Here is a 24,950-nt window from a genome sequence, read left to right as displayed (position 1 = left end):
AAACAATGTTCTCACATTTCAGCCACATGTGATACAGGGTTTTTTCCTCTAAAAACAAAGGGTTAAAAACTCAGTGGTTGTTGCCACTGGAGTGCTATTTTTGTCCCAGCCAATATAATATGTTGGGGGGAAATATCCCATGCCATTTTGGAGTGAGCCTCAATGCAGCAAAGTGGAAATGAGGCACTCCAGTTGTCAACAAGTTGATTCTATTCAGGAGAAACTGATATTCCTTATATTTAAAAGACATTAGAATTTATTGGGGTAGAGATACATCCCACAGTACAAAAAGTGCATGTTTTATTTTGTTTAGTTAGATCTGATTTACTTCACCTTGTGTTTTTGGGTTTTGTTTTTTTTTACTCTGGGAGTTTGGATGGAACACATTTAATTTTGTTGACAGCAATACTTCTGTGGACATGTATACCTCACAATACACTGGAATTCTTACCGAGGGAGTAAAAAATCATCCATAATATATAAAATATGTTTAGGTTATAGTGCAAGCATGTTAAAAATATAGGATCAGTTAATCCACACATTCCATTATTATAACTTCCTATACTTTACATTATCCGGTATTATTAACACTGATGACTGCAACTATAGTGTTTTGCAAGAAAGTGGAAAGTGCCAATCACTCTTGAAAAGAGTGTTAATTTAAAAAAATTAAAAAACAATTAAATAAATAATAAATTCAAATCTTTTATTACTGAAAGGTGATATTGCTTGTAATAAACACTCCTTCCAACATACATTGCAAAACCCAAAGTATTTAAGGTGCCATGGCATTGTAGCATCACTAACCAGATTTTGCCATCTTTGTTGCTTCATCTTCATCTAAATGCTCCAGAGCAGTCACAAAATCATCCTCAATTGATGACACAGACTGATTAGTATCATCATCCTCTGTTCGGGGTAAGCTCGACGTCTTTTGTAATGAGTACATTTCCACAGTACATCTTATGCCAGCAGCATATTTGTTCAGCAAAGTAAATACAGAATCAACTCTGAGCCTTGGAAATGAAGGGGATAATCTCATCACACATACTATCCGTGAAGAGTATTTCTTGTAAAAAGAAAGAGAGAGAGAGAAGGGAGAGGGAGAGAGAAAGGTTTATTCAATTGAATTTACAAATATTTTCATATTAAAGTAATTTCTTTCTTGAATTGCAATGGCATAAGCAAAGGGCAGAAAGTGAAGTTTCTGCTTACAGGTGAGAGAAATACTACAGGAAATTTTACATGATAAACTATGGACTCTGTTATAAAGCTTTACTTTAGACTAAAGCTCCCAGTGGGTTAAATCCAACTGCTAGTCCAAATCAATGGGACTTACATAATTCAGCACCTGATTGAAATCATACCTTTTATAGTCTGCAGCATGATACAAAACACATACAGGCCCCAGCTTCCAATATTTACATGTGTGTCATATTAATACACTTTTTATGAAAGGCAAACTGGATGAAATAACAACAACACCAACAACATTATTTATAGCACCCTTTTCGCCAAAGAGTAGAAAACCAAACATACATAATCAAAAACAAAACAATAAACCAAACACTATCATCTACTAAAGGTAAAATCCCCACCACCCCACCAGTTGCTACTGATCTTGGCAGCCTTAGGCACAGTCAGCAATGTCATATGGTGAATTAAAGAAGACCTTCAGCCCTTTACAAAAAAGTGTAAGATCCTCCTCCAGCTAGAGATACAAAGGAAGATTATTCCACTAATGTAGAGCCAGGTCCTGAAAGGCTCTGAGCCTTGACAGTGTCATACGCATTGGTGGAACTGCCAATAAACCTTTGCCTGTAGTTCTTAGGTTTCTAGATGGTACGTACCATGCTAGCCAAGCTGCAAGGCACAAGGCCTTAAATACCAGGAGCAAAGGTTTGTAATGAGCCCTGACTAACTAGTAGCCAGTGGTGGGATCTGTGAGGAGCTGAGGCATGTGACTATTTTGGAAGATTTAAAGCAACCTGGATGACCCTATTCAGGATTAAAACCAGTGGAAATATGCTGTCAATCATACACTAATATAAATTGCAAAATAGCCTAATCCTCTTACCTTTTGTTTAGGAACTTCATTAGTCTCCAATGGTTTATGAATGTTCTTTAGAAAGATAACTTCATTTTCATGTAAGCTGCAAATGTGGAGTGATCTTAAGAGATCTGGGAGCTCAACTGATATGGCCACCAATTCCTAAAACAAATATAATATACTGTTGAAAAACAAATTCATTTCAGGAAAACTTTCCTTTTATATCAGCCTCAGACGATCATTCTACCAACCTGTTTTTTCTCCAACAATGTCTTATGTTATCAGACCCAATACAATAAGGAACGCTATTTATTTATAATAAAACATATATCTTACATTTCTCTACAATGCAGACACAAGGCAATCTCCAACCATCTCCTGAAAGAAAAGTATCTCAAGAGGCTTCTTAAAAGCGGGAAATGAGAGGTTGGTATCATTCAGGGATGGTTGGAGGAATAATGGACTCACTAATGGGTTAACCCCCCCCATGCCTATCAGTGGTTGAGAAACTGACTCTGTGGATCACAACATCAGCAAGTCGGCAGTTTGAAACCCAAGTGCCTCAGGACAGAGTGAGCTCCCATCACTAGTCCCAATTTCTGCCAACCTATCAGTTCAAAAGCATGTAAAAAGTGCAAGTAGATAAATAGGTACCACTTCGGTAGGAAGGTAACAGCATTCCATGTAGTCATGCTGGCCACATGATCATGGAGTCATCTTTGACAACACTAGCTCTCTCAGCTTAGTGACAGAGATGAGCACCACCCTCTACAGTCCAACACAACTAGACAATCTTGTCAAGGGAAAACCTTCACCTCTACTATGCCAATTGATAATGCAGGAATCAATGCTCTTTTTCAGTTGGTTCTGTTGTGACTCGTTCCCTTCCCTGTCAGTTTAATTATCTAGTCCTATACTAATTTTGCTGTCTTTTCCCAGCCCCAGATGACTCAACTGTTGCAGATTCTACTCTTTCTTCTCACTACTTGCAGTGTAATTTAACAACACTGGGCATGTAATAAAGGCGAGGGAACAACACATTTAGTAGGCATTTTTGTTGGATATATTTAGCAAGGGAAGGTAAGCTTCTGTCACACCAAAAGACACAGACCTAAATCCAATTTTAATCCCATCTAAAGCAGACCCATTGAATTAATGGAAGCACTGGCTTACCAAGTTTTCACTGATCTGGTCTGTTCTACTTGAGATTAACAGCTGAGTTTACACTGAAGATGTTAAGCCCCCAAAATCACTTTATTTTTTTTAATGTTTACATAAGCAAATGATTACACCATTTCAACTGGTACTGATTCTGATGTTACTGAAGCAGAGTTGTTGCACAAAATCATCTTTCTATATTACTGCGGTAATGTTAAAAAGTCTGGAACATATAAGAGGAATTCCTGTGTGCCTCCTGCATTGTGCTTCAGGGCTTCTAAGATTTTTCTAGGACTATACAAGGGAAATGCACACAACTGTCAGCTACCTTCCTGTAATGTGTTATTTCAACTCTACCAGTAAAGAAAATAATTGTGAACTCCATATTAGAAAAGCAGACCACATTCAAAAATTAAGATCACTAAGGTCTCTTATGAAGGAACCATACCTTAGGAATAACAGCTGTTTGATCAGCAAAACACAGAAATGTGACCTATAATAGAAATACATGTTATATGAATATACAATACAAAATAAAAATATTTAAAAGCTTAAAATATATAATATGTAATGTTTTTTGACATTTTGATTGTTCTATCTGTTTGCTAGATAAACTACTTCTAAATATTAAGAGATGGAAAGGTATCATCACTACTTAATTCTTTTATACCAGGTGTGGGCGAAGTGCAGCATATGACTTGCTGGGCCATTATGACATGACCCTTGCATACTTTCACAGAAAGATATTTGGTGGTATGCTCCAGCTTTACACAAATGTCAACTAAGCTTTTAAGAGTGCAGGATGTTTCTGTTCTCTACTTAGAAAAGGGCACTGGACAGGAGCATACCACCAAATACTGTATCTTTATGTGAAAGTATGCAAGGATCATGTCATTGCCAGCTATGGTACAATCAAAATTCTGGAGGATTATGAAGGGACTTCAGATTTCTTCTCAGAATCTGCAGGCACATTTTTACATCCCTTTAAATAATGGCGAGGGAAAGAAAAATGCAAAAAGATTCAAAGAGATGATGCTGTGCCTTGGCTATGAACTTTAACTTTTATCCTAAGCAACTATTTAACCGACAACACAACTAAAAGCAATTTGAATAAGTATGTATCAACCTATGTGTGGTTTTAACATATAATTAAAAACACAATTTTAAAAATTCATTTCCTCCCCAAAAATGTGAAATGTTCATGTAACTAAGAATGATAGATAAATAATGCAATCTTTTATTTCTAGTAATAGTTTTTAAAATTATCTAGCAACTGATCATGTACTTCAATATAAAGAGTACAATTAGTACCTGCTAACCCAAATGTAAGTGAAAAGCATTTTTCAAATGAACATAAAAACTGAAGTGCAATCACAACATCAAACCTCATTGAAATTGTCTTGCTCCTCCTTCAGTTCTTCTGTTGAAACTGTGCATAATTCTTTCTGACTTTGCAACAATGTCTTTATGGGAGGCAGTGCACATTCACTGAAACTCTGGGGGGGGGGAAAAAAAAATAAAATAATAAGAAAAAAAAACACTATATGGACTGTCATGTCACATTATAACTTTTTTCATGGACAGGTGATCAATTGCACTTACATTCATTTATGGGAGACTCGTCAGTTTTCAGGCTATAATTGAATTAAAGTGTTGCCCCATTTTTAAAAAGTGCATCTGTCCACATTTTTTTTTCAATCTATCACTTTCTCTGGCTCAGTTTCAATAATACCTCATGCAAATAATGATTTGAATGGCTGAGAAAGAATGTCATTCTTGCATACTCTCTCCTTTCCTGATGTTTTACACAGATCGCTTTTCTATTTCCAATTTAACATACCGTATGTTCTCGACTATAAGTCAAGAAATTTGTGCACAAAACTTGACCCAAAAACACAGGGTAGACCCATTGACAGGTAAATAGGGTACAGCTGAACTGAGGAGGAGAAAGAAGGGTGGAATTTCGCCCCTCAACCCTCCTCTTCAACCTGGCTGTCCTCCTTCCATGGGGGACAGCTGAGGAGAAAAGGAGGGAAAAGGGCATGCACGCACCTCTCAAGCATCTTTTGCAGCCCATCTGTCTTCTAAGTTTTACCCTTGACTTATGCACAGGTCATGGCCGAGTACATTATTTTGACCCCAAACCTAATCTCGACTTATATATGAGGTTGACTTATACTCGAGTATATACGGTACTTCCCTATGACATGTTGGGAAATATTGGAACAGTGGTTCTTAACCTATTCTGCACCACAGACCCCCTTTAAACGTTTTGTTGCCGGAGACCACCCAAGACTCAACTCAAGATTTAAGACCCTAAAGTTCTTCAAATATTTAAAGTTGCACACATCAAGGGTCTTCAGGTATGAAGAGAAGGGAGACATAATTAAATGCACACACACACAAATATTTTTACTGGAATGATTCCATACAAATTTAAAATAATAACAATACCCGAATACCAAACCATAGCCTAATCATACTTGTTAATACCAATTAATTAATCAGAAGACTGGTGTTGCAATAGACACAATTTGATAGACACAATTCCAGCTTTTTCACCATTGCTTCAAACTCATCTTCAGCTTGAAAAACTATAACATTTTCTCCTTGAAGATTTAAGTGAAGTTTTTCTCCTTGATGAGATTTAAATGAGTACAGGTATCTGATATGATAACTTTACTAACCAGGAAAAATCTGTCAAATGATCTATGAGGTGAAATTGCTGCTCCACGAGGAATTATTTTATTTTATCCCCCAGTTCCCAAAAATGAAATAAAACTTACCTCATGATAGCCAATGAACTTTACAGTTTAGCAAAAGCAACAGAAGTGCCTGTCTTATCCAACATGATACCTGAAGTCAGACTATAAATGACCCCAGTAAATTTAATGACAAAAATGCTAGAAGATCATTTAGGAAAATAAATCCAATCTCAACGACCAATGGGCAACAGATTCCAAATTCAACACATATTAGCAATAGCATTTACATCTATAGTCCTTAATAGTGAACGCAGCACTCTCTAAGCAGTTTATAAACTGTAACATATTACACTTTTACATATTACTCAATTATATAATTATGACTGTAATATCACATTGTACACCATACCACCATTTTCTAATGCAGAACTGCCCACCTTTCAAGTTAAGTAACTGCCAGGCCTGGAGAATCTGTGATCCACCAAACTTAGTACAGTTGTCCACCAAACAAATCATCTAACATACTTGTACTTGAAGAGGAAAAAATCCTTATATATCAACTATAAACTAGCACAAATTTGATTCAGTTGTAAGTCAAAACAGCAAGATAACCAAGACAGTCATTTTGAAGAGCAGATGTTTACCTTTTTCATTGGTAGTTCAGCCTTCTTCTGACTGCTAGGACGATCCATTATTTAATTTTTTTTCTCCAATGAAGAATTCAACATTTTCTAAAGAAAAACAAAAGGATTATAGTTATATGTTCTATTAAATCCCTTAATTACATTTTAAAAATTCATTTCCCTAAAACCTCCAAGAATGTCAGCCAAATAACAGAAAACACAATTATATGAATTGCTCCCAGACATTGACAGATAAACAAACTATGATCCTCCCCATGAGTGTATGGGTAAAAAGGTAAAGATTTTCTTTTGATATGAATGTCCAGTTGTAACCGACTGTAAGGGGCAATGCTCATCTCCATTACTAAGGTGAAGAGCCAGCGTTGTCCAAAGAAGACTCCAGTGGTCATGTGGCCAGCATGACTGCACTGAACGCTGTTACCTTCTGTAGCCAGGCAGGGGAGGAGGAAGAGAGGGTTGATCGGGAGGAACAGGGGAGTGAGGGGCGAGAGGACCCAGGGGAGTCCAGAGGAGGAGGGAGTCCTGCCCAAGGGCGGGATATAAAAGGAAAGGGACAGGTGAACGTGAAGAGGGGCAATGAATGCGGAAGACTGGGGCGTGCAGCAGTGGAAGCAGAAGGGAGAGGCCAGATCCTTAGGAGCCCAGGCCGAGCAGGCTATCCGGTGACCCTGCAAGGAAGACACAGCTTGTTGAGGGTCGGCTCCCGCTTGGAGGTAACATTGCCAGACCCTAAGAGAGAAGGAGACTTCAGGTATCTGGAAGGAGGAGCCTGGAGGAGGCAGTTGAGGGAAACATTAGAAGGGGAGTGGTGGGACCCTTGAGCCGACCATTGGAAACAGCATCTGGGGCCGAAGTTGGAGGACAAGGCAGAGACAGAATGGCTAGAAAAATATATGGGAGGAACCTGCATGGAAGAGGAACTCGGGGATCAGTGAGAACTAGGACCGAGGGAAGAGCGGAATGGCCGACAATGAAGCAACTGGAGGTGTGAGGAAGTTAATGGAAAATAAGTTTTAAAAGTTGTGTTGAAAGTAACCTTTGAAGCATCCAAACAAGACTGGTGTGGTTTATCCGTTGAGCGGCTGAATCAGTTGCACATGAGCCAGAACCATGTCCCAGGGAGTTAATGTTCCACCCACACCTTCCCACCAAAGTGGTACCTATTTATCTGTTTGCATTTGCATGCTTTCAAATTGCTACGTTGGCAGAAGCTGGGATTAGTGACTAGTTTGGACTGTAGAATAGACTATATACTGGGAGAGAGTGAAATGTCAATTGTGTGAAGAAAAAGACCCAAGTCTCCACAAATGTGATTGCAAATTGTCACAAGCAACAAGACTATGATTCTATTATTCTATTCCCCCTCATGCACAAAGTGATTTTGGGGGAGGAAACCCACTTCATTGCTTCAAGGTATACTGGGAATGATTGTTTGGTATCGTCAGTAACATTAACCGATAGAAATTGGGATATTAATTCACTGGCACCTTTATTAATAATTATTTTATTAATAATTATTTGGATGGGAAGGAAAAAGGATGCTGACAATAAATTAATGTATGTATAAAAGCTTGAGAAAAATAAGGAAGTAATCAATGCTATATAATGCGGATATATGAATCACAAATGTATGATTTATGTTGTTTTATTTGTGTAAAATAATAAAAAGTAATGGCAAAATAATAATAATAATAATAATAATAATAATAATAATTTGGATGAATAATCTTTGCTTGACCTGTCACTGAAGAAATTTCCAAAGTAGATCGGACAATGTCAAAATTGAGCCTAGGGTACATTTTCACTACTGGCAACATCAAAAGTCCCCCTTTTCTTCTTTTAAAATTGACTTCACCAAATCTGGAAATCCACTCCCAGATCAACTACAAAGCCCACCATGAAACTGTTGTCTACGGACCTCTGGGAAACCATTGCCAGTCTAGTCCTGGCTGTCTGGAAGAAACTTTTCTCAGAGGACCTGAGTGTACAGGGTGGGTTGTAATGCCAAAGGTGATCCTGTAAGTAACCTGGACCCAAACCATGTAGGGCTTTAAAGGTAATAACCAACATTTTGTACTTTATCTGAAAAACGCTTTTAAGATTGGTGTAATGTGATCACTCCTGGATGTACCCATAATCAGTCTGGCCATCCCACCCCCATGACTCTGGATGATCTCTCCCAGCAGCTTTCTGTAGATGTTGAATAGTATTGGGGATAGAATGGCACCTTGTAGTATACCGTATAACAACTCCTTTTTTGAGGAGCAGCTATCGCAAGTACTACCATCTAGAACCTGCCTGAGAGGTAGAACCAGAACCACTGCAACACAGTGCCTCCAATTCACAACCTTCTGAGGCATTCCAGAAGGATATCATGGTCAATGGAATTGAATGCTGCTGAGAGGTCCAAGAGCTGTAACAGGGATACACTCCCCCTGCCAATCAATGTTCAGGCAAAGATCATCCATTAAGACAACCATACCAGTCTCAGCTCTGTATCCCACTCTGAAGCCAGTTTGAAAGGAGTCAAGGAAGTGTGTGTCATCCAAGACATCTGGAATTGGAAGACAAGTGATTTCTCAATCACCTTGTCTAAAAAAGGAATATTTAATATTGGTCTGTAATTATTAAGATCCAGAGGATCCAGGGAGTGCTTTTGCTGTAGTGGTCTAAACAGAAGTTCTCCTTCCTGAGAGATGCATTAATGATATTTTGTGTTTGAAGCCTAATTGCATCTCCTCCCTGGATGCATCAAGAGGAACAGGGATCAAGAAAGCAAGTTGTCTTCCTTACTTGCCCCAGCTGCATGTCCACCTCAACACTACTCACCAATTGAAATGGATCCAGTATAATCCTACTCACCAAGTTACTGAACACCTCTTAATTGACTTCCACTCCAGTGATGGCATTTAAGTTGGCTCTTATGCAAAAGATTTTATCTGCAAAATGGTTATTAAAAGTGTCACAGCAAGCTACTGAAGGTTCTAAGGTCAGGTTCAGAAGTGAGGGTGACTGAGGTAGACCTCTCACCACCCTGTACAGCTCAGCTGGACATGAATTCATAGACACAACACATGCAAAAAAATAGGCATGTTCTCTATATGGTACTGTATCTTGTCGCATAGAAGTCGAGTTTTCAGCCATCTGTCCTTTCCGTTTCAGTTCTCTGAGACTCTCTGTATACCAAGGAGCTTGTTCGCAAATGGATCAGAGAGGATGTTTGGGGATGACCATGTCAATAGCCCTGGTTACATTTTGATTCCATTTATCAGACAGATCTTCAACAGGATCATTGGTGATGCCAGTAATGTAACCTTCCAAGGCCTTCTGGAATCTTAAGGAATCAATTAGCCTTCCAGGCCAGACCATTTTAATAGGTCATGCAGAGGCAAGTTGTAGTTGTCATGCTAGCCCTGACCAGAAAATTATCTGTCATGACAACTTGGAGGTATTAGTCACCTCCACCCACAAAGCTGTATATTCCGAACTGAAAATCACGGGTCTGACCTGCCAAATGTGTAGGTCCTAAAACCAACTGGGATATGTCCATGTTCATCATGGATACCATGATTTCCGAAGCTGCACCTGACAAGCTGGCCTCAAACAGTATGCTGAAGTCTCTGAGAAGCAAAAGTCTAGGGGACTCCCAACAACAGCTCCAAGACGAGTTCAGTGAGCTCAGCCAGCGCTTCCGATAGGCAGCAAGGTGGATGGTATACTAACAGAATCCCATCTATCCCTGGTTTTCAGGCGCAGGTATACACACTCAATATGGCTCAGCTATCTACTCTGGTAGGTTCAGGTGGTCTTTGTAGACCACAGCTACTCCTCCCACCCTGCCCACTTTCCCTCACCTGCTCACTAACACAGTATCTAGCTGAGTGAGCCTGTGCCCATATTGGACCACTGTCAGCTGGCCAGGTCTCTGTAAAGCATTCCAGGTCAGTCCCCGCCCTCCTTGAGGAGGTCATAGATGCTTTATTTTTAACCGACCTGGTGAGGTTTTGTGAGTAGCCTGGCTCACTCTCCAAGTTCCCTGCACTGGCAGGATGATTGGAAGGTGAGATAGATATTAAGCATCTCTCTCCCCTTCCTCCATAAGAGCATATGGCCCTGCCATCACTATACCTCCCTATGCCCTGTACAACTTCTATCGCCATCCCAACTTCCATTTTTAAAGCCAGAAAAACACTCTAAAACAACCTTTAAAACAATTCTATTTGTCAGCAGAAACGATATCCACTCAATGGGACTAGCTAGCTGGCTACTCTGTCAGACCCCTACTCACCACTAGGTGTAGCCAGCTAGATGGTTCTGGGCTGCCTGCCACCAATTCCTAGTCTTTCAACTGGCACTCTCACTCTCAGCTGGGTTATAAGTGTCATATCCCCCCCCAATCCACAGAAACTGATAGATTAAAAAATTAATACAATTAATAAAAAGAGCATATTGCCTTCTGCACACCTAAGTCTCCAGGTTTTTGTCCTCTGTGCCAAATTCAGTTAGGGGTAGAACAATTTGTGTCTTCTACATGCTCGGGTGGAGTACTTGGCCCTTGCCCTGGCTTTGCCCAAAGTGGCGGCTCCCTTTGGAGTTGCCCCTTTGGTGCCAACCCTTGTCAGTGATGAGCCCGCCATCTACACAGCCCTGACAAGCAGGGATACAGTTGGAGGCAATACTGCTGGACTTTATCATACCGACTAACAATACATGGACTTTATCACACGCTCAAACCACTATACCATGCTGATCACATACTTTGGTACATTCCATGATTAACAGTGTATTTTAAATTTCCACTTCGGTTTTTTTTTTAAAGGGCTGGCTACTTCAATATCCCAGTACTGTCAAACTTCAGCTGTTCTGAAAACAGAAGCTTCGTTAAAAAGTTAATGATAAGGATACCTCAATCAGCAATAGATTTTATAATTACAAAATAATGTTATTAGTTAGTTTATTACATTTAAAACATTTCACCATCCTTCTCAACAATCAGCGAAAGACAATTCTTGTGCATATAGTTATGGTAAAAACAATTACACTGATTTTTAATCTTTATGATGCTAAATACACTCACCTGGTTAGAAATATACTGGATTACATTGTCCAAGTTAAAAAATTTCTAGACCGAAGACTAATCCCTCACAAGACCTTTACGAGGGAAGACAAGCACAGCAAATGGATGGTGTACTCCAAGGTTCATGCAACAAGTAAAATCAGTCATGAGCTGTCCTAAGCAATGACTTTTGCCACTGGTGACTGCCCTGTTCCTGTTTAGACGTACCTGCAGTTACAGAACGGCAACTGTGCTTCTCCATTTGGCCCCCTGACAAGTACATAGCTGGGGACCTAACAGCTTCCAGAGGCCCCCCCCCCTTTGCTAAAAAATGACACCATGAAAGGAAGTTTTTTTTTGGGGGGGGGGGGAGGAAGCAGAGACCTACATAGTGACAATCTTGGCTTCATGGAATATTAGGCAATACCTGGCCACAACAAAATAAAAACAAACATTTTGACCACCCAGTCAAATATTTGACCAGTGCCAATCCCTTCTTGCTTTATGTCCTTGTGGGGAAAGAAGATAATCCAGGTTATTTTATTTTCCTAATACTTTAAAAATACAACTTTACTCTCTTAAGTCCTCATCCTATCTCACATTTCCAAGCGAGACAAAATTAGTCTAGCTATTTGCGTTTACTTCCTGAGTGAATATGAGTAACAGAGTGGCATCATTGCATGCCATAAAGTTATGTTCCTCTGCCAAACTATTGCTGCTGGCCAATAACAGGAAAATGCAGGGTGCTTCAAAAAGAATGGTACAAATTATGAAAGAATTTCAAAACTTTTATTCTAAACTATATAATTAATAATAATAATAATAATTTGTTTTATTTATATACCGCTATTCCAAAGATCATAGCGGTGAACAGCAAGTAAGCTAATTAGCAAGTAAGCTAATATACCTCCGAACTGCCACAAAATTTGGACACGGACCAATTTCTACAATCTCTAAATCTGAAGAAGCTCAAAGATTCTCATAAAACAATTAAACAAACCTATTCATCCAGATAAACTCAGAAAGACAATAATAGCTGAACTGAAACAGAATAAGAGTTCAGGCCCAGGTGGCTTTTCGGGTGAATTTTGCAAATTATTATTTGACCAAATTTCACCACATCTTATTGCCCTTTTTAACTCCATTCTTAATAATGCTCCTGTACTGACAAATTGCCATATAACCCAAATAATTCCAATCCCAAAAACCAAAGAGAAATGCCCAGAAACTAAATCTTTTTGTCCTGTTGCATCCTTAATCAAGATACAAAAATATTTACCTCTATTATGGCCTCTAGAATAAATGAGTCTATTTTAGAATACACTTATGCTAGCCAGGAGGCTTCATGCCGGGCAGACACCTAGCAGACCCAGTCCGCAGAGTACTCAATATTGTCTGCCATTCCAACCAGTCAAAGACTCCTCTAGCCTTACTTTCGCTTGATGCTTTGAAAGCCTTTGACAGGTTGGGATGGCCATTTCTTTTTGGGGTCCTTCAAGGAATGGATTTTGGAGATCGCTTCATAGGAACACTTCTATGAAAAATCAGAGGTGACGGTATTGGTCAGCGGCATCAACTCAATACTTTTTGCACTTTCCAGGAGCACCAGACAAAGATGCTCATTGTCACCTCAACTATTTGCACTGACAATAGAGCCCTTGGCTAACATGATTTGGCATAATGCTAATATCACCGGCCTTTGCATCAACAACCAATGCCATAAGTTTGCGCTTTATGCTGATGATGTGTTGATTTTTTTATCATGCCCAAAATTATCATTTCTGCCTCTCAAAAGGCCAATTGAGTCCTTTGGTAGTTATTCAGGTCTAAAAATTAACTTTAACAAATCTACATTAATGGCTCTGAACACTTCATACCAATAGCAAACATCCTGGCAGGACCAAATGAACTTGCAACTTCATCCCTCAGGTTTTTCCTATTTGGGAATAATAATCACGAAAGTCATCCAGCAGCTCATACCCTGAAATTATAACCCAGTAGACACATGGATGCTACATAAATCTAAAGAAGGGAAGGCTTTAAATCTTTCCATGCTTGGCAGGATTGCATTAGTCAAGGTGTTCATGATCCCTCGACTTTTTCCTGTTTCAAACAAACCCATTGACTCCTCCCCTATCTAGATTCAAGAAATGGCAAAAATTAATGGATCAATTTATTTTCAATAAAGAGACCTAGATTTCCCAAATCCACCAGACACATCACTTCCAAGAATAGTGGTCTGGCAGTCTCCAGATATTGCCCTATATTTCCAACTAAGCCAAACTATTCAATTAACTAAGGACAACAGTGCTACCAGATGGGTATATCTAGAAGTTTATAATATGAAGCCCACTGAATTTACTTGCCTCTGTACCAAAACTTCAAACCAGAAAATTGGTAGGCTATCTAATCCATTTTTATCTAACTCCCTACTCATTTGGCATAAATGGAAACATACTAGCTCCAGACCACTCTCCAATTAAACCTTCTTCTTTTTTTTTTTTTTTTGGCATCCTCTTTCTTACTTAGATGATTAATTCCCACTAAGGTTATTGTGAAGATGTGAACTCTACAGCACTTTAGACCTTTTTTTCCTGGTGGATTACCAAAAACCACCACCACCACCACCATCAAAACTTCCCTACAACAAATTAACATTACCTGGCTTCAAGTACACCTGACTGCTTCCTTTGCATCACACCTAGCCTCAGCAGGAGAATCTCCACATATGTTTTCCTTTCTTTTGAAAACCTTTGTTTGAGCTCCGCATCTCATACTGAAGGGACGGCGACAGTTATCGACAAACTTCTCCTGGAACACACATATGGAAAAGGCCAATATGTGCACTCATTTTCGCAAGGAGAATTGAAAACCACGATTTTAGAACTGCATGTACTCTCCATATGAACCACCTAGAGTCCGAAGATCCTCAGGAGAAGGCTTTCTCTTGATCCCACTACCATCCTCGGTTCTCCTGGTGAGGACATGAGAGAGAGCATTCCCAGTGGCTGCTCCCACCCTCTGGAACTCCCTTCCATGGGAGACTAGTCTGGCCTCCTTACTGCTGGCCTTTTACCCGCAGGCAAAAACATTTTTATTTAAACAGGCCTTTTAAGGTCTGGCAGGCTTTGTTTTATTGGGGGGGAGGAGGGTGACAGGGTTAGTTTTAGATTACTATTTTTAACTTTCTGTGTTTTAAATTTTATATTTGTAATTTTGTATATTTTTTACAATTTCAATGGTACGATTTTAATTGTTGTTTTAATGTGTTTTATATATGTTGTTAGCTGTCTTGGGTCCCACTTTGGGAGAAAGGCGAGATAAAAGTAAAATCCCTCCTGCTTCACAGATAGGCCTTTGGATGGACACTCTACACCTTGACAAGCCAGACTCTCCGACTCTTGCTAGGAACTAATTTTTTTATTCTGCTGCAGAATAACTATCCATCAGATACATATCCTTGGCCCTTATAGTTAGTAGTTATTGTTTTTGCTGTTTTTGTCATTGTTCTACAGACTTTATGTGTTTTACTGTAAAAACTCAATAAATAATTTAATTAGAGGGGGGGAAAGAATGGAACAAAACCGAAAAGGAACAGCTTTACTTTTGCACCATTCTTTTTGAATCACCCTGTGCATACAAAGGAAATAGTAAATAACTGGCAATATAACTGCCTTAATTAAAGTACAATAGACAGTAACAATACTGGGAGTGGAACTGGAGTTAGCAACTGGAGTAGGACAAGATTAATAAACTGTATAGTTTATGGGCTGTATCAACACATGTATGTGTAGCACAACTAAATTAATGAACTGAAATTATTAAATTACCCAAAAACCTGCATCTCAGTCTCAGATGCATGAACAAACAGAATTTAACACTTTGCTGAAGAATTACATAAATACATGTGTAGCATGATGTGAGGATTGCCAACCATACTGGTCAGTGGTTGAGACTCTTGTCTTCTAAATGTCTACTAAAGATAGAGAAGTCTGCCTCTCTTTACATCTAGCCATGTGGTCTAGCAATAAAGACATCCATTTTAAAAGCATAAGACACACATCAGATTGAAAGAGCTAACATCAGATTGAAAGAGCTAACATGCCTGACTGACCTTTGCCAACCCAGTTAAACTCAATAGATGTCAGCTTTCTTGGATGGTTCGAAACTGATCTCCCCCCTCCCTCTGCTTTTTAACTGTTGTGATGTCCTACATTGCAGAAACTAGTAGGGTTTTTTTCTGGGGGGGGGGGAGAGTACTAAAGACAATGCAACTGGTATGCCCAATTGCTATTCTTCTATGACTGAAGTCCATTCAATCCCCAGAATGATGGGGAAAGCACTGGGACCCACTAAAGTGGCTATCAGCTCCCTGTTAAAAAAACCTTTTTAACAGCAACAAGGTGTACCAGTTGCTAAATCCACCATTATCTTTCCTTCCACAATGCTTCTGGGACCTGCCTCAACATACACACTGGGGCAGACTCTACAGACAAAAGTAATAAGGGAGATTATGGTTATGACAGCTGTACCTGGCTTTTCAGTTACTCTCTTTATAGTACTGAGCTTATTAATACCAAGAGGCTAAACCTGCACTGCTTTCAACACCATGTCCGCCCATTTTGCTATTATCCATCACTGCCTATACCCTGACAAGCTTGTTTGGAAAACACCAACAAGGCATGAAGGAAAATGGAAAGCACATTGTTCAGGAATCCATCGAACCTTGCTGTATTCTGGATGCCTTTGTAATTTTATACCTAATTCAGAGAAAGGCTAAATAAATGGTTGTAGCATCATAATTTATGAAGATAAGGAGAGAGAGAAATGTGTTTACTGCATACTTGCTAAAGATTAAGAGAGAGAAAGGGACTGAGCTGAATGAGTTTCCTATAATCGAGAAAGATCTGATAAATATGAAGACAAAACTTGCCTTAAAAACAATAACTGACCCCTAATGGACTCATCTACAATACACCCTCATTCGGTTAACAAATACATTTATTTAGTTATGCACATCAAATGCTTTAGTTTATTTATCTGTACTTATGTTTGCATCTCACTTTCCTCATACAGAGTTTAGGTGACAAATGTAATTCTTAATCTCATATTAATCCCACAACAAATCTGTGAGGAAGATGAGGCTGTGACACCATGACTGGCCCAAGACTGAGGTTCATAGCTGAGTGGTGATTTGAACCTTGTGCATCCCTGTCACGGGGCGCTTCCAGATAGACAATTTTCCATACTACCAATCAAAAAGCAATATTCTGTTCCTTCCCCTGAACAGATTTTTATGGCAAGAAGAAAGACAGAAAAAACACAGACTTTACAAATTGAAGTGGAGCTCATCTGGATTGCTTCTCAAATTAATTGACCCAAAGCAAATAAGCCTCTTCTGTTGAGTACCTCTAGCCTGATAGTATACCCACTGTACTGTAACAGCAACATAGAGCAGTAAGGATAAACAAGACACTATCTGACTTAGGAGTTAGCTTGAAGTGAAGCAAGCATGACTGGAATTTCCTCCTAAGGATTTGTCCTTCCACTGATAGGAAGGCAAGCTTTTTAGCATGCTGAAGGGCAGGACAGGGACTTTTACTACCTAGGTGTTATATTGGTTTTTCATGTATTTGCTTTTAGGTTATGTTTTAACCTATATTCTGTTTTTAATTTGTACTTTGGTATGGTCAACTGTCCTGAGCACTCATTAGCAAAAAGCCAAAAATGTTATTCAGCTAGCTGCTTTCCCTGGCAAAGCCTGAGACATCCCATTCTGATACTGTGTACGTGCCCAAGTATCCTTAAAATGTTTTAGGCTACAACTCACATGATCTCTGACCCAACAATGCCGAGTTGTAAATAAAACATCAGGCATACAGCAGCTTGGGGAAGGCATTCATATGTTGCTTTAAGAGGCTTATGTTTTGTTCTATGTGGCCTAGCACAGAAGCTAATTTCAATGAGAAAATATTAGCGGGGGGAAACCTAAGTAAACATTAGTTTCATGAAGTCAACATAGCAACCAATTATTTGCATGTATACCAGTAATGTATCAGCAATAGGGAGGCCCTTTGATATCCACTGGGGTTTGGTTCCAGACTGCCTCCTCCCCTGTGGATACTAGAATCCCATGGATGCTCAAGTTCCATTATATAAAAAGGAATAGTAAAAATGGTCTCCCTTATATAAAATGGCAAAAGCAAGGTTTGTTTTTTGCAATTGGGTGGATGAGTGGGGTTTTTTTTCAAGCCGTGGATAGTGGAATTCATGGATTCCGAATTCCTGGATACCGACAGCTGACTGTATAACCTAATTCAGGAATAGGCAACTTCAGTGGATCCAGGGGCCAATTTGTTACCCTTGAGACTTCTGCGGGATGCACAGACTGCCAAAAATGCCACATACAAAAATGGAAGTTACTAAAAATCCATTTCTAGTAATTTTAAATGTTAGACAGTGTGTAAAAGGACCATTTGAAAAGCGACTTGTCCTTCCTTGGAGGCTTTTGGTAGAGGCAATTTACCTTTCGGAGGCCAGAAAAATAGCAGTCGGGAAATCTGGAAATGTCAAAGGGTACAAGAACCATCTTGGGGGGCATATGTAGCACTAGGGCTATACTTTGCCCACCCCAACCAAATTCTTCACAATGAATTTAGCTACAGCTTTTCTCTTCAGGATCTTTTCTAGTTCTTTCGTGGCTGCCTTTTCCATTCCTAACCTTCTTATTTGACTGGTCTCCATGCTAATAAATGTTTGATCCAAGGTATGGAAAATCTTTAACTATTTCCATTTCTTTAGTTTTTGTGGGGTTTTCGGGCTATGTTCTAGAACATGGCCTCACAGCCCAAAAAACTCACAAAAACTATGGATGCCAGCCGTGAAAGCCTTCGACTTCACATATTCCCATTTCCTCATTATCCATTCATCCTAGCTAATGATCAAATAGAAATAGTCAAAGAGTTCCCATGCCTTGGATCAATCGCTGATCAGAATGGAGACTTCAGTCAAGAAACAAGAAGATTAGGAAAGGGGAAGGTAGCCATGAAAGAACTAGGCAAGATCCTAAAGTGAATGTGAATGCTGGACAGTGAAGAAAATGGGTAAGAAGAAAAAAACCCAATTCATTTGAGATGTGGTGCTGGAGAAGTGTGCTGAGGATACCATGGACAGCCAATCCTTGAGCAGATAATGCCAGAAATCAGATCAGGCTGTCGTACTTTGGACACAGAATGAGAAGGCACGACTCAAAAACAATAATGCTAGGAAAGGTGGAGGGAAGTAGAAAGAGAGGAAGACAACACGCCAGATGGATGGACTCTATTAAGGAGGTCACAGGTATGGGTTTGGAGGAATTAAGGAGAGCAGTGGAGGACAGAGGGTCTTGGAGGTGTCGCATCCAATGGGTCGCCATGGGTTGAGATCAACTCGAAAGCATTTAACAACAAATGTATGTTTTTTTAAAATATTAAATATAATTACTATGACTCATTAGGGTATTTTACATGAATATAAATTGAATTATGTGTTGCGCTCTTCAGACTGGGAACTGTGGTTTTGTGAGGCATTTAGCCTTCTCCATCAGAGAGGTCAGGTGCCACAATGTAACCTGAATTATGTGTTGTCCTCTTCAAAAATGTTGAAATCACAAGAAAATTACGGATGGGAAGGGCAGCCGTGAAAGAACTAGGCAGAATCCTAAAATGCAAAGATATACAACTGAGCACAAAAGTTAGAATCATACAAGCCATTGTATTCCCTATTGCCATGTATGGATGTGAGAGATGGATGGATGGATGGATGTGGACAGTTAAGAAAGAAGATAGGAAGAGAAATAATTAACTTGAGATGTAGTGCTAGGGAAGAGTCCTGAGGATACAATGGACAGCCAAAAAAAGACAGACAAATGGGTCCTACAGCAGATCAAGCCTGAAATCTTCCTGGAAGTCAAGACTACAAAACTGAGGCTTTTGTATGTGAAGTTGAAGGCTTTCACGGCCGGCATCCATAGTTTTTTGTGGTTTTTTCAGGCTATAAGGCTGTGTTCTGGAAATGTTTATTCCTGATGCTTCGCCAGCAGCTGTGGCTGTCAACTTCAGGGGATGCTGACATGGAAGAGAGTGGGATGTATATATACTGTTGGTTGAGAGGAAGTGATTTACATGTTAATCTGTGTGCTGGTCTGTTGTTGAATGGCAAGGCCTCAGGGTGTCTATTTAATTAATGATTCCCCTCAACCAACAGTATATACACCCCATTCTCTTCCATGCCAGCATTCTCTGGAGATGCCAGCCACAGATGCTGGGGAAATGTCAGGGGGAAAACTATTCTAGAAGACAGCCCCATAGTCTGAAAAATCCACAAAAACCTATGAAGCTGTTGTACTTTGAATCATAGAATCGTAGAGTTGGAAGAGACCACTAGGGCCATCCAGTCCAACCCCCTGCCATGCAGGAAATCCAAATCAAAGCATCCCTATAGCATCCCTTTGATCACATCATGAGAAGGCATGCCTCATTAGAGAAGGCAATGGTGCTGGGAAAGGTGGAGGGAAGCATGTTGAATAGCACTGGGCCCAGGACAGAGCCCTGTGGGACCCCACTGGTCACTTCTCTCCAGGATGAATAGGAGCCATTGCTGAGCATCCTCTGGGTCCTGTATGGCAAAATGGGGCTGGACTGGATGGCCCTCTCGGGGTCTGTCTCTCCCCACTCTTCTATGGCTTTGTGATGGGGCTGAGCAGAGAGTGAGGACCCAGAGGGTCTTGAGGAAGCCTCCAAGAGAAGAGGCAGCCGACAACCACAACAACAAGGCGTCCTTCCAAAGGCTTGGCCCTCCTTCCTAAGGGACTCCCATCTGCTGCCATGATGGGGAGAGAGCACAGCTGGAGGGGGCGGGGCCAGAGATGCCCTTAGCAAAGAGACGCAGGTGGTCAAGAGGAGGAGGAAGAGGAAGAGCAGGAAGAGGGATGGTGGCCTACGAGGGACAAGCTGAGGGGTCTCGCCCCTTCCTCCGTCTAAGGCAGTGGTCTCCAATCTGTGCCCTTTGAGAAATTTTGGACTTCAGTTCCCAGAAGCCTCAGCAATGTTGGCCAATACTCTGGGATTCTGGGAGTTGAAGTCCAGAGTATCTTAAAGGGCACAGTTTGGGGACCACTGGCCTAAAGGATTACAGGTCCCTGGCCTCCCCTCCCTCACACCTCGCTCGCAACGGCCACTTGCCTCAACTGCCGCTTCCTCCACCGCTGCCTGCAGAGCATCGCTTTCGCCCCATCTCCTTCACTGGCCTTCCTCCTCTCGCGAGACTTTCCTCATCCGCACGGGATCTCCACACACATACACACACAAACGCCCTCTCGGCTGCTGACGTTCCCCGCATGCGCAGTAGCGCCCCATGAAGCTCTGTCCTCTGCCCGGTCGTTTAAAAGCCCCGCCCATTGAGAAGCCCCGCCCACCAACCGCCCTCAAAGAAATACTGTATATTGTTATTGTGCCTAAAAAACACGCTGCAGGAACAATCCACTTTGAGAGACCACTCTAACTGCCCTGGCTAACTGCTAGGGAATTCTGGGAAATGTAGTTTTGTGAGGCATTTAGCCTTCTCTGTGAGAGAGCGCTCTGGTGCCACAATGAACTACAATTCCCATTCTTCCCTAGTCTTGAGCCAGGGAAGTTAAACTGGCCTCAAACTGGATTATTTCTGCAGTGTGTTTTGGGCCTCTGTTTCCACACAGTATAAACACTCCTGGCGTTAATAGTGGCCACTGTTGGAAATAACAATAATTATAATATAATAATTATTATGGATAATAGGCGACCTTGGGCAAGTCACACTTCTCAGCCTCAAGGCAAGCAAAGGCAAATCTCCTCAAGAACAAGAAAACCTTGCCAAGAAACCCCTGCCATAGGTTTACACACATGTCACCGTGTGTCATACTTGGCCTTTGGCTGGAGCAATAATAATAATACAGTATATATTTGCTCCAGCCAAAGGCCAGTATGACGCACATGACATGTGTGTGAACCTATGGCATGGTTTTCTTGGCAAGGTTTCTTCTGAGGAGGAGATTTGCCTTTGCTTGCCTCTGAGGCTGAGAGAGTGTGACTTGCCCAGGTCGCCCAGTGGGTTTCTTTGGCTGAGCCAGGATTCGAAACCCAGGTCTCCACGGGTCACGTCCACGCTCAGCCACTACGCCATGTTGGCACCTCTAAACATATAAATTTATATAAATAATCCATTATTATAAGAATACTATACATATATTAAATTGAGAATCAGCCCATATATATAGTATTCTGCAATATTATAGAATCTCTATATGGGCTGTATTTCTCAATTAAATGCTATGCAAATAAGGGAGAGCTGTGCAACCTAAGTGCTTTCAGTTCAAGAGTCCAGTTAATTTATTTCTCCATTACCACCACCTTCCTCCCAGTTTTCAGTTTGTCTCCCCGCTCATGGAACAATCTGAGAAACACAGGTCCAAAAACACACTGCAGAATAAATCCAGGTTGAGACCGCAATAACTGCCCTGGCTCAGTGCTAGTGAATCCTGGGAATTGTAGTTTATTGTGGCGCCAGAGGTCTCTCTGAAAGAGAAGGCAAAACGTCTCCCAAAACTACGCCTCCAAATTCCCTAGCATTCAGCCAGGGCAGCGGTCTCAAACTGGATTATTTCAGTAGTGTGTTTTGGACCTCACTGGCTGTTTAAGTACTGTATTAATTCCAGATCCAAGGCAGATTACAACATAATTTAAAACGATAAGATCAAATTCCAATATGTTAGACCATGCACAAAACAAATAAGTTATCATGCAGGGAATAACATTTGAAAACATTTGTAAAGTATAACAAGAAGAAACACTCCCCATTAAAAGACTTTATCTGAATAAGAAAGCCTTTTTCAAGTGCATCCATGCTGCAAAAATAATTCAGTTTGACACCACTTTAACTGCCGTGGCTCAATGCTATGAAATTCTGAGAACTATAGTTGTTTGTCTTTTCGCATTCCTCCCTGACAAAGTCCCTGGCTTCAGGCCTGAGTTCTTCTGGCTCATGGTCAATATTGGGCTTGATATTGCAAATTATTTTTCCACATTATCTTTAAATTATATTGCATCAGGTTTATATTTTGACATAATGGTTGGTATCGTGTTCTACTTTTGCTATTAGTAGTTCGTAGTCTTTGCCACAATCTGCTCCTGGTCTTGTTTTTACAGAGAGGATAGAACTTCTCCATGTTCTGCTTCCAGTCTTGTAGTCTATTTGATTTCTATACTGACCTTCGCATGATCTCCATATATACAGTCCCTTCTTGGGTTGCTTGAAGATTGTGTTTGCAATGAACAAACTGCTGGTCTTGCAAAATTCAGTCAATGGGTCTGCTGCTTCATATCTTGGTCCCACTCCAAATATTCTTGCAATCTTTCATTCTGTTCTGTTTCCTATTTTTGAATTCCAATTGCCTATGATTAATAATAAGTCCTTTTTTGCTGTGTGATCAATTTCCTCCTGGCCTGCAGCATAGAATCTTTCAATTTCTTCTTCTTCTGACTCTGTAGTTGGAGGATAGACTTGGATTAAGGTTATATTGGTGGATTTTTCCTGAAGTCTTATTGACCTGATTTAGATAGACTTTGCCTTATATCCTTTGACTGCTTTTGCTACAGCATTATAAATATTATATTGATATCTATATCTATATATAGATAGATATAGATACTATCTAGTAGGCAGAGCTGTAACAGCATTCCACTTAAGAATGTCTTAAGTTTAAGAATTTCAGGAAATTTAAATAACAGGATAGTTATATCACTATAAATGTCCTTGAATAATAATAATAATAATAATAATAATAATAATAATAATAATAATCCTTCACAGACATGAGATAGTCTGGGTGCACTGTTTGTATAGACCTTTTTTTAGTGTAAGCATATTATTTCTTATAAGGAGTGCATTGCAGATTTAAACAGTGCTTGTAGTAACTAACCTTGGTAAGAAGTGGTCAACTTACACAATGCTGAGGTCCAAAACACATTGCAGAAATCATCCAGTTTAAGACCGCTTTAAATGCCCTGGGTGAATCTTAAGGAATTCTGGGAACTTTACTTAAGTGAGACATTTAGCCTTCTCTGTCAGAGAGCTCTGGTGCCATAATAAACTACAGTTCACAGGATTCCCTAGCAATGAGCAAGGGCAGTTAAAGCGGTCTCAAGCTGAGTTATTTCTGCAGTGTGTTTTGGACCAGAGTCATTATAACTCATATTTAGTCAGCTGAGGAATTGTTATGCATGTATTTACATATACTGGAGTATTTGGCAGCAATTCAGTATTTCCAATATATTGCATTACATTTAAAGTATCTCTTCCACAGGACAGTTCAGACATATTTCAAACTTAGTTCAGCAGTGTACTATACAGGTTGAGTTTCTCTTATCCAAACTGCTGGGGACCTAAAGTGTTTTGGATTCCAGATTCTTTCGGATTTTGGAACATTTGCAAATACATAATGAGATATCTTAGAGATGGGACTCAAGTCTAGACAAGAAATTCATTTATGTTTTGTAGACAAGCTATACGTATAGTCCAAATATAATTGTATACAAATTATTTTTAATAATTCTGTGCATGAAACAAAGTTTGTGTACAGTGAACCATCAGAAAGTAAGAGTGTCATTATCTCAGCCACTCATGTGGACAATGTTGGATTTTGGAGTATTTCAGAAGTCTGGGAAAGGGATAGTCAGTCTGTATTCGCATGCATTTCATTTATTCAGCATGGCTATACATATATATCTTAGTTAACAATAACTTCTGACAAAGAAGATCTTGTTTACAAGCTTTTTAAGTACCCACCCGGTCCTGCCGTTTCCTCCTGGTCCTTTGTTCAGCTGGAAATTGAGAAACATAGCAGTTTGGCATCAGGCTGTAGTAGCATGCTTGCAGTAAACAACACATTAAAGTTTGAGCTGGGAAAGAATGGCATTCCTCACCAGCTGATCCTACTCTGTCCTTGCCTATAACTGGCAAAGTAAACAGCGGCTTCCTCCAGAATCCATTTCTGAACATGCGTGAACAGCAAAACAGAGGAAAAAGGAGAAAGCAAATAAATTTGCCTCACCAACTGCTCCCCCCCCAGCATTTAAAAAAGTATAGATCTATGCATTTAGAATACCAAATTGAAACCATAAGAGAAATACAGCTAGGTGAAAGAGGGTGGGGAGTGACGATCCTGCATGCATTTAGAAAGAATCTTGCAAGTTGTCTCTAGAAAGTTCAACATATTTTTGTTTACTTATGCAAGGGCTATTGGACCTGGTTGTTTAATTTCACAT

At 40.1% G+C, this 24,950-nt stretch overlaps 1 protein-coding gene across 7 annotated transcripts in view; it reads right to left on the bottom strand.

The window, feature by feature from the left end:
- AKAP11 (A-kinase anchoring protein 11) overlaps positions 1 to 24,722 on the bottom strand; it is a 47,276-nt gene extending 22,554 nt beyond the window's left edge. For 3 of the 7 annotated variants that reach the window (XM_042457604.1, XM_042457609.1, XM_042457610.1), the window contains exons 1-6: positions 20,835 to 20,981; positions 6,558 to 6,644; positions 4,594 to 4,704; positions 3,657 to 3,701; positions 2,078 to 2,212; positions 808 to 1,069 (exon numbers count right to left, since the gene is read on the bottom strand). In XM_042457604.1, coding sequence (XP_042313538.1) covers positions 808 to 1,069; positions 2,078 to 2,212; positions 3,657 to 3,701; positions 4,594 to 4,704; positions 6,558 to 6,605 — 601 coding nt within the window. In that variant the 5' untranslated portion in view covers positions 6,606 to 6,644; positions 20,835 to 20,981. Of the gene's footprint in view, positions 1 to 807; positions 1,070 to 2,077; positions 2,213 to 3,656; positions 3,702 to 4,593; positions 4,705 to 6,557; positions 6,645 to 14,274; positions 14,425 to 20,834; positions 20,982 to 22,895; positions 23,169 to 23,605; positions 23,628 to 24,471 lie in introns of those variants that run through there. The other 4 variants (XM_042457607.1, XM_042457606.1, XM_042457608.1 and 1 more) reach the window with 4 other exon arrangements.
- Positions 24,723 to 24,950: the final 228 nt, after the last annotated feature.

The sequence above is a fragment of the Sceloporus undulatus genome, chromosome 3 (assembly GCF_019175285.1).
Source record: "Sceloporus undulatus isolate JIND9_A2432 ecotype Alabama chromosome 3, SceUnd_v1.1, whole genome shotgun sequence".
In the NCBI taxonomy this organism is placed as follows: Eukaryota; Metazoa; Chordata; class Lepidosauria; order Squamata; family Phrynosomatidae; genus Sceloporus; species Sceloporus undulatus.
The sequence above is the reverse complement of the archived record's forward strand: the minus strand, read 5'-3'. Positions and strand labels throughout refer to the sequence as shown.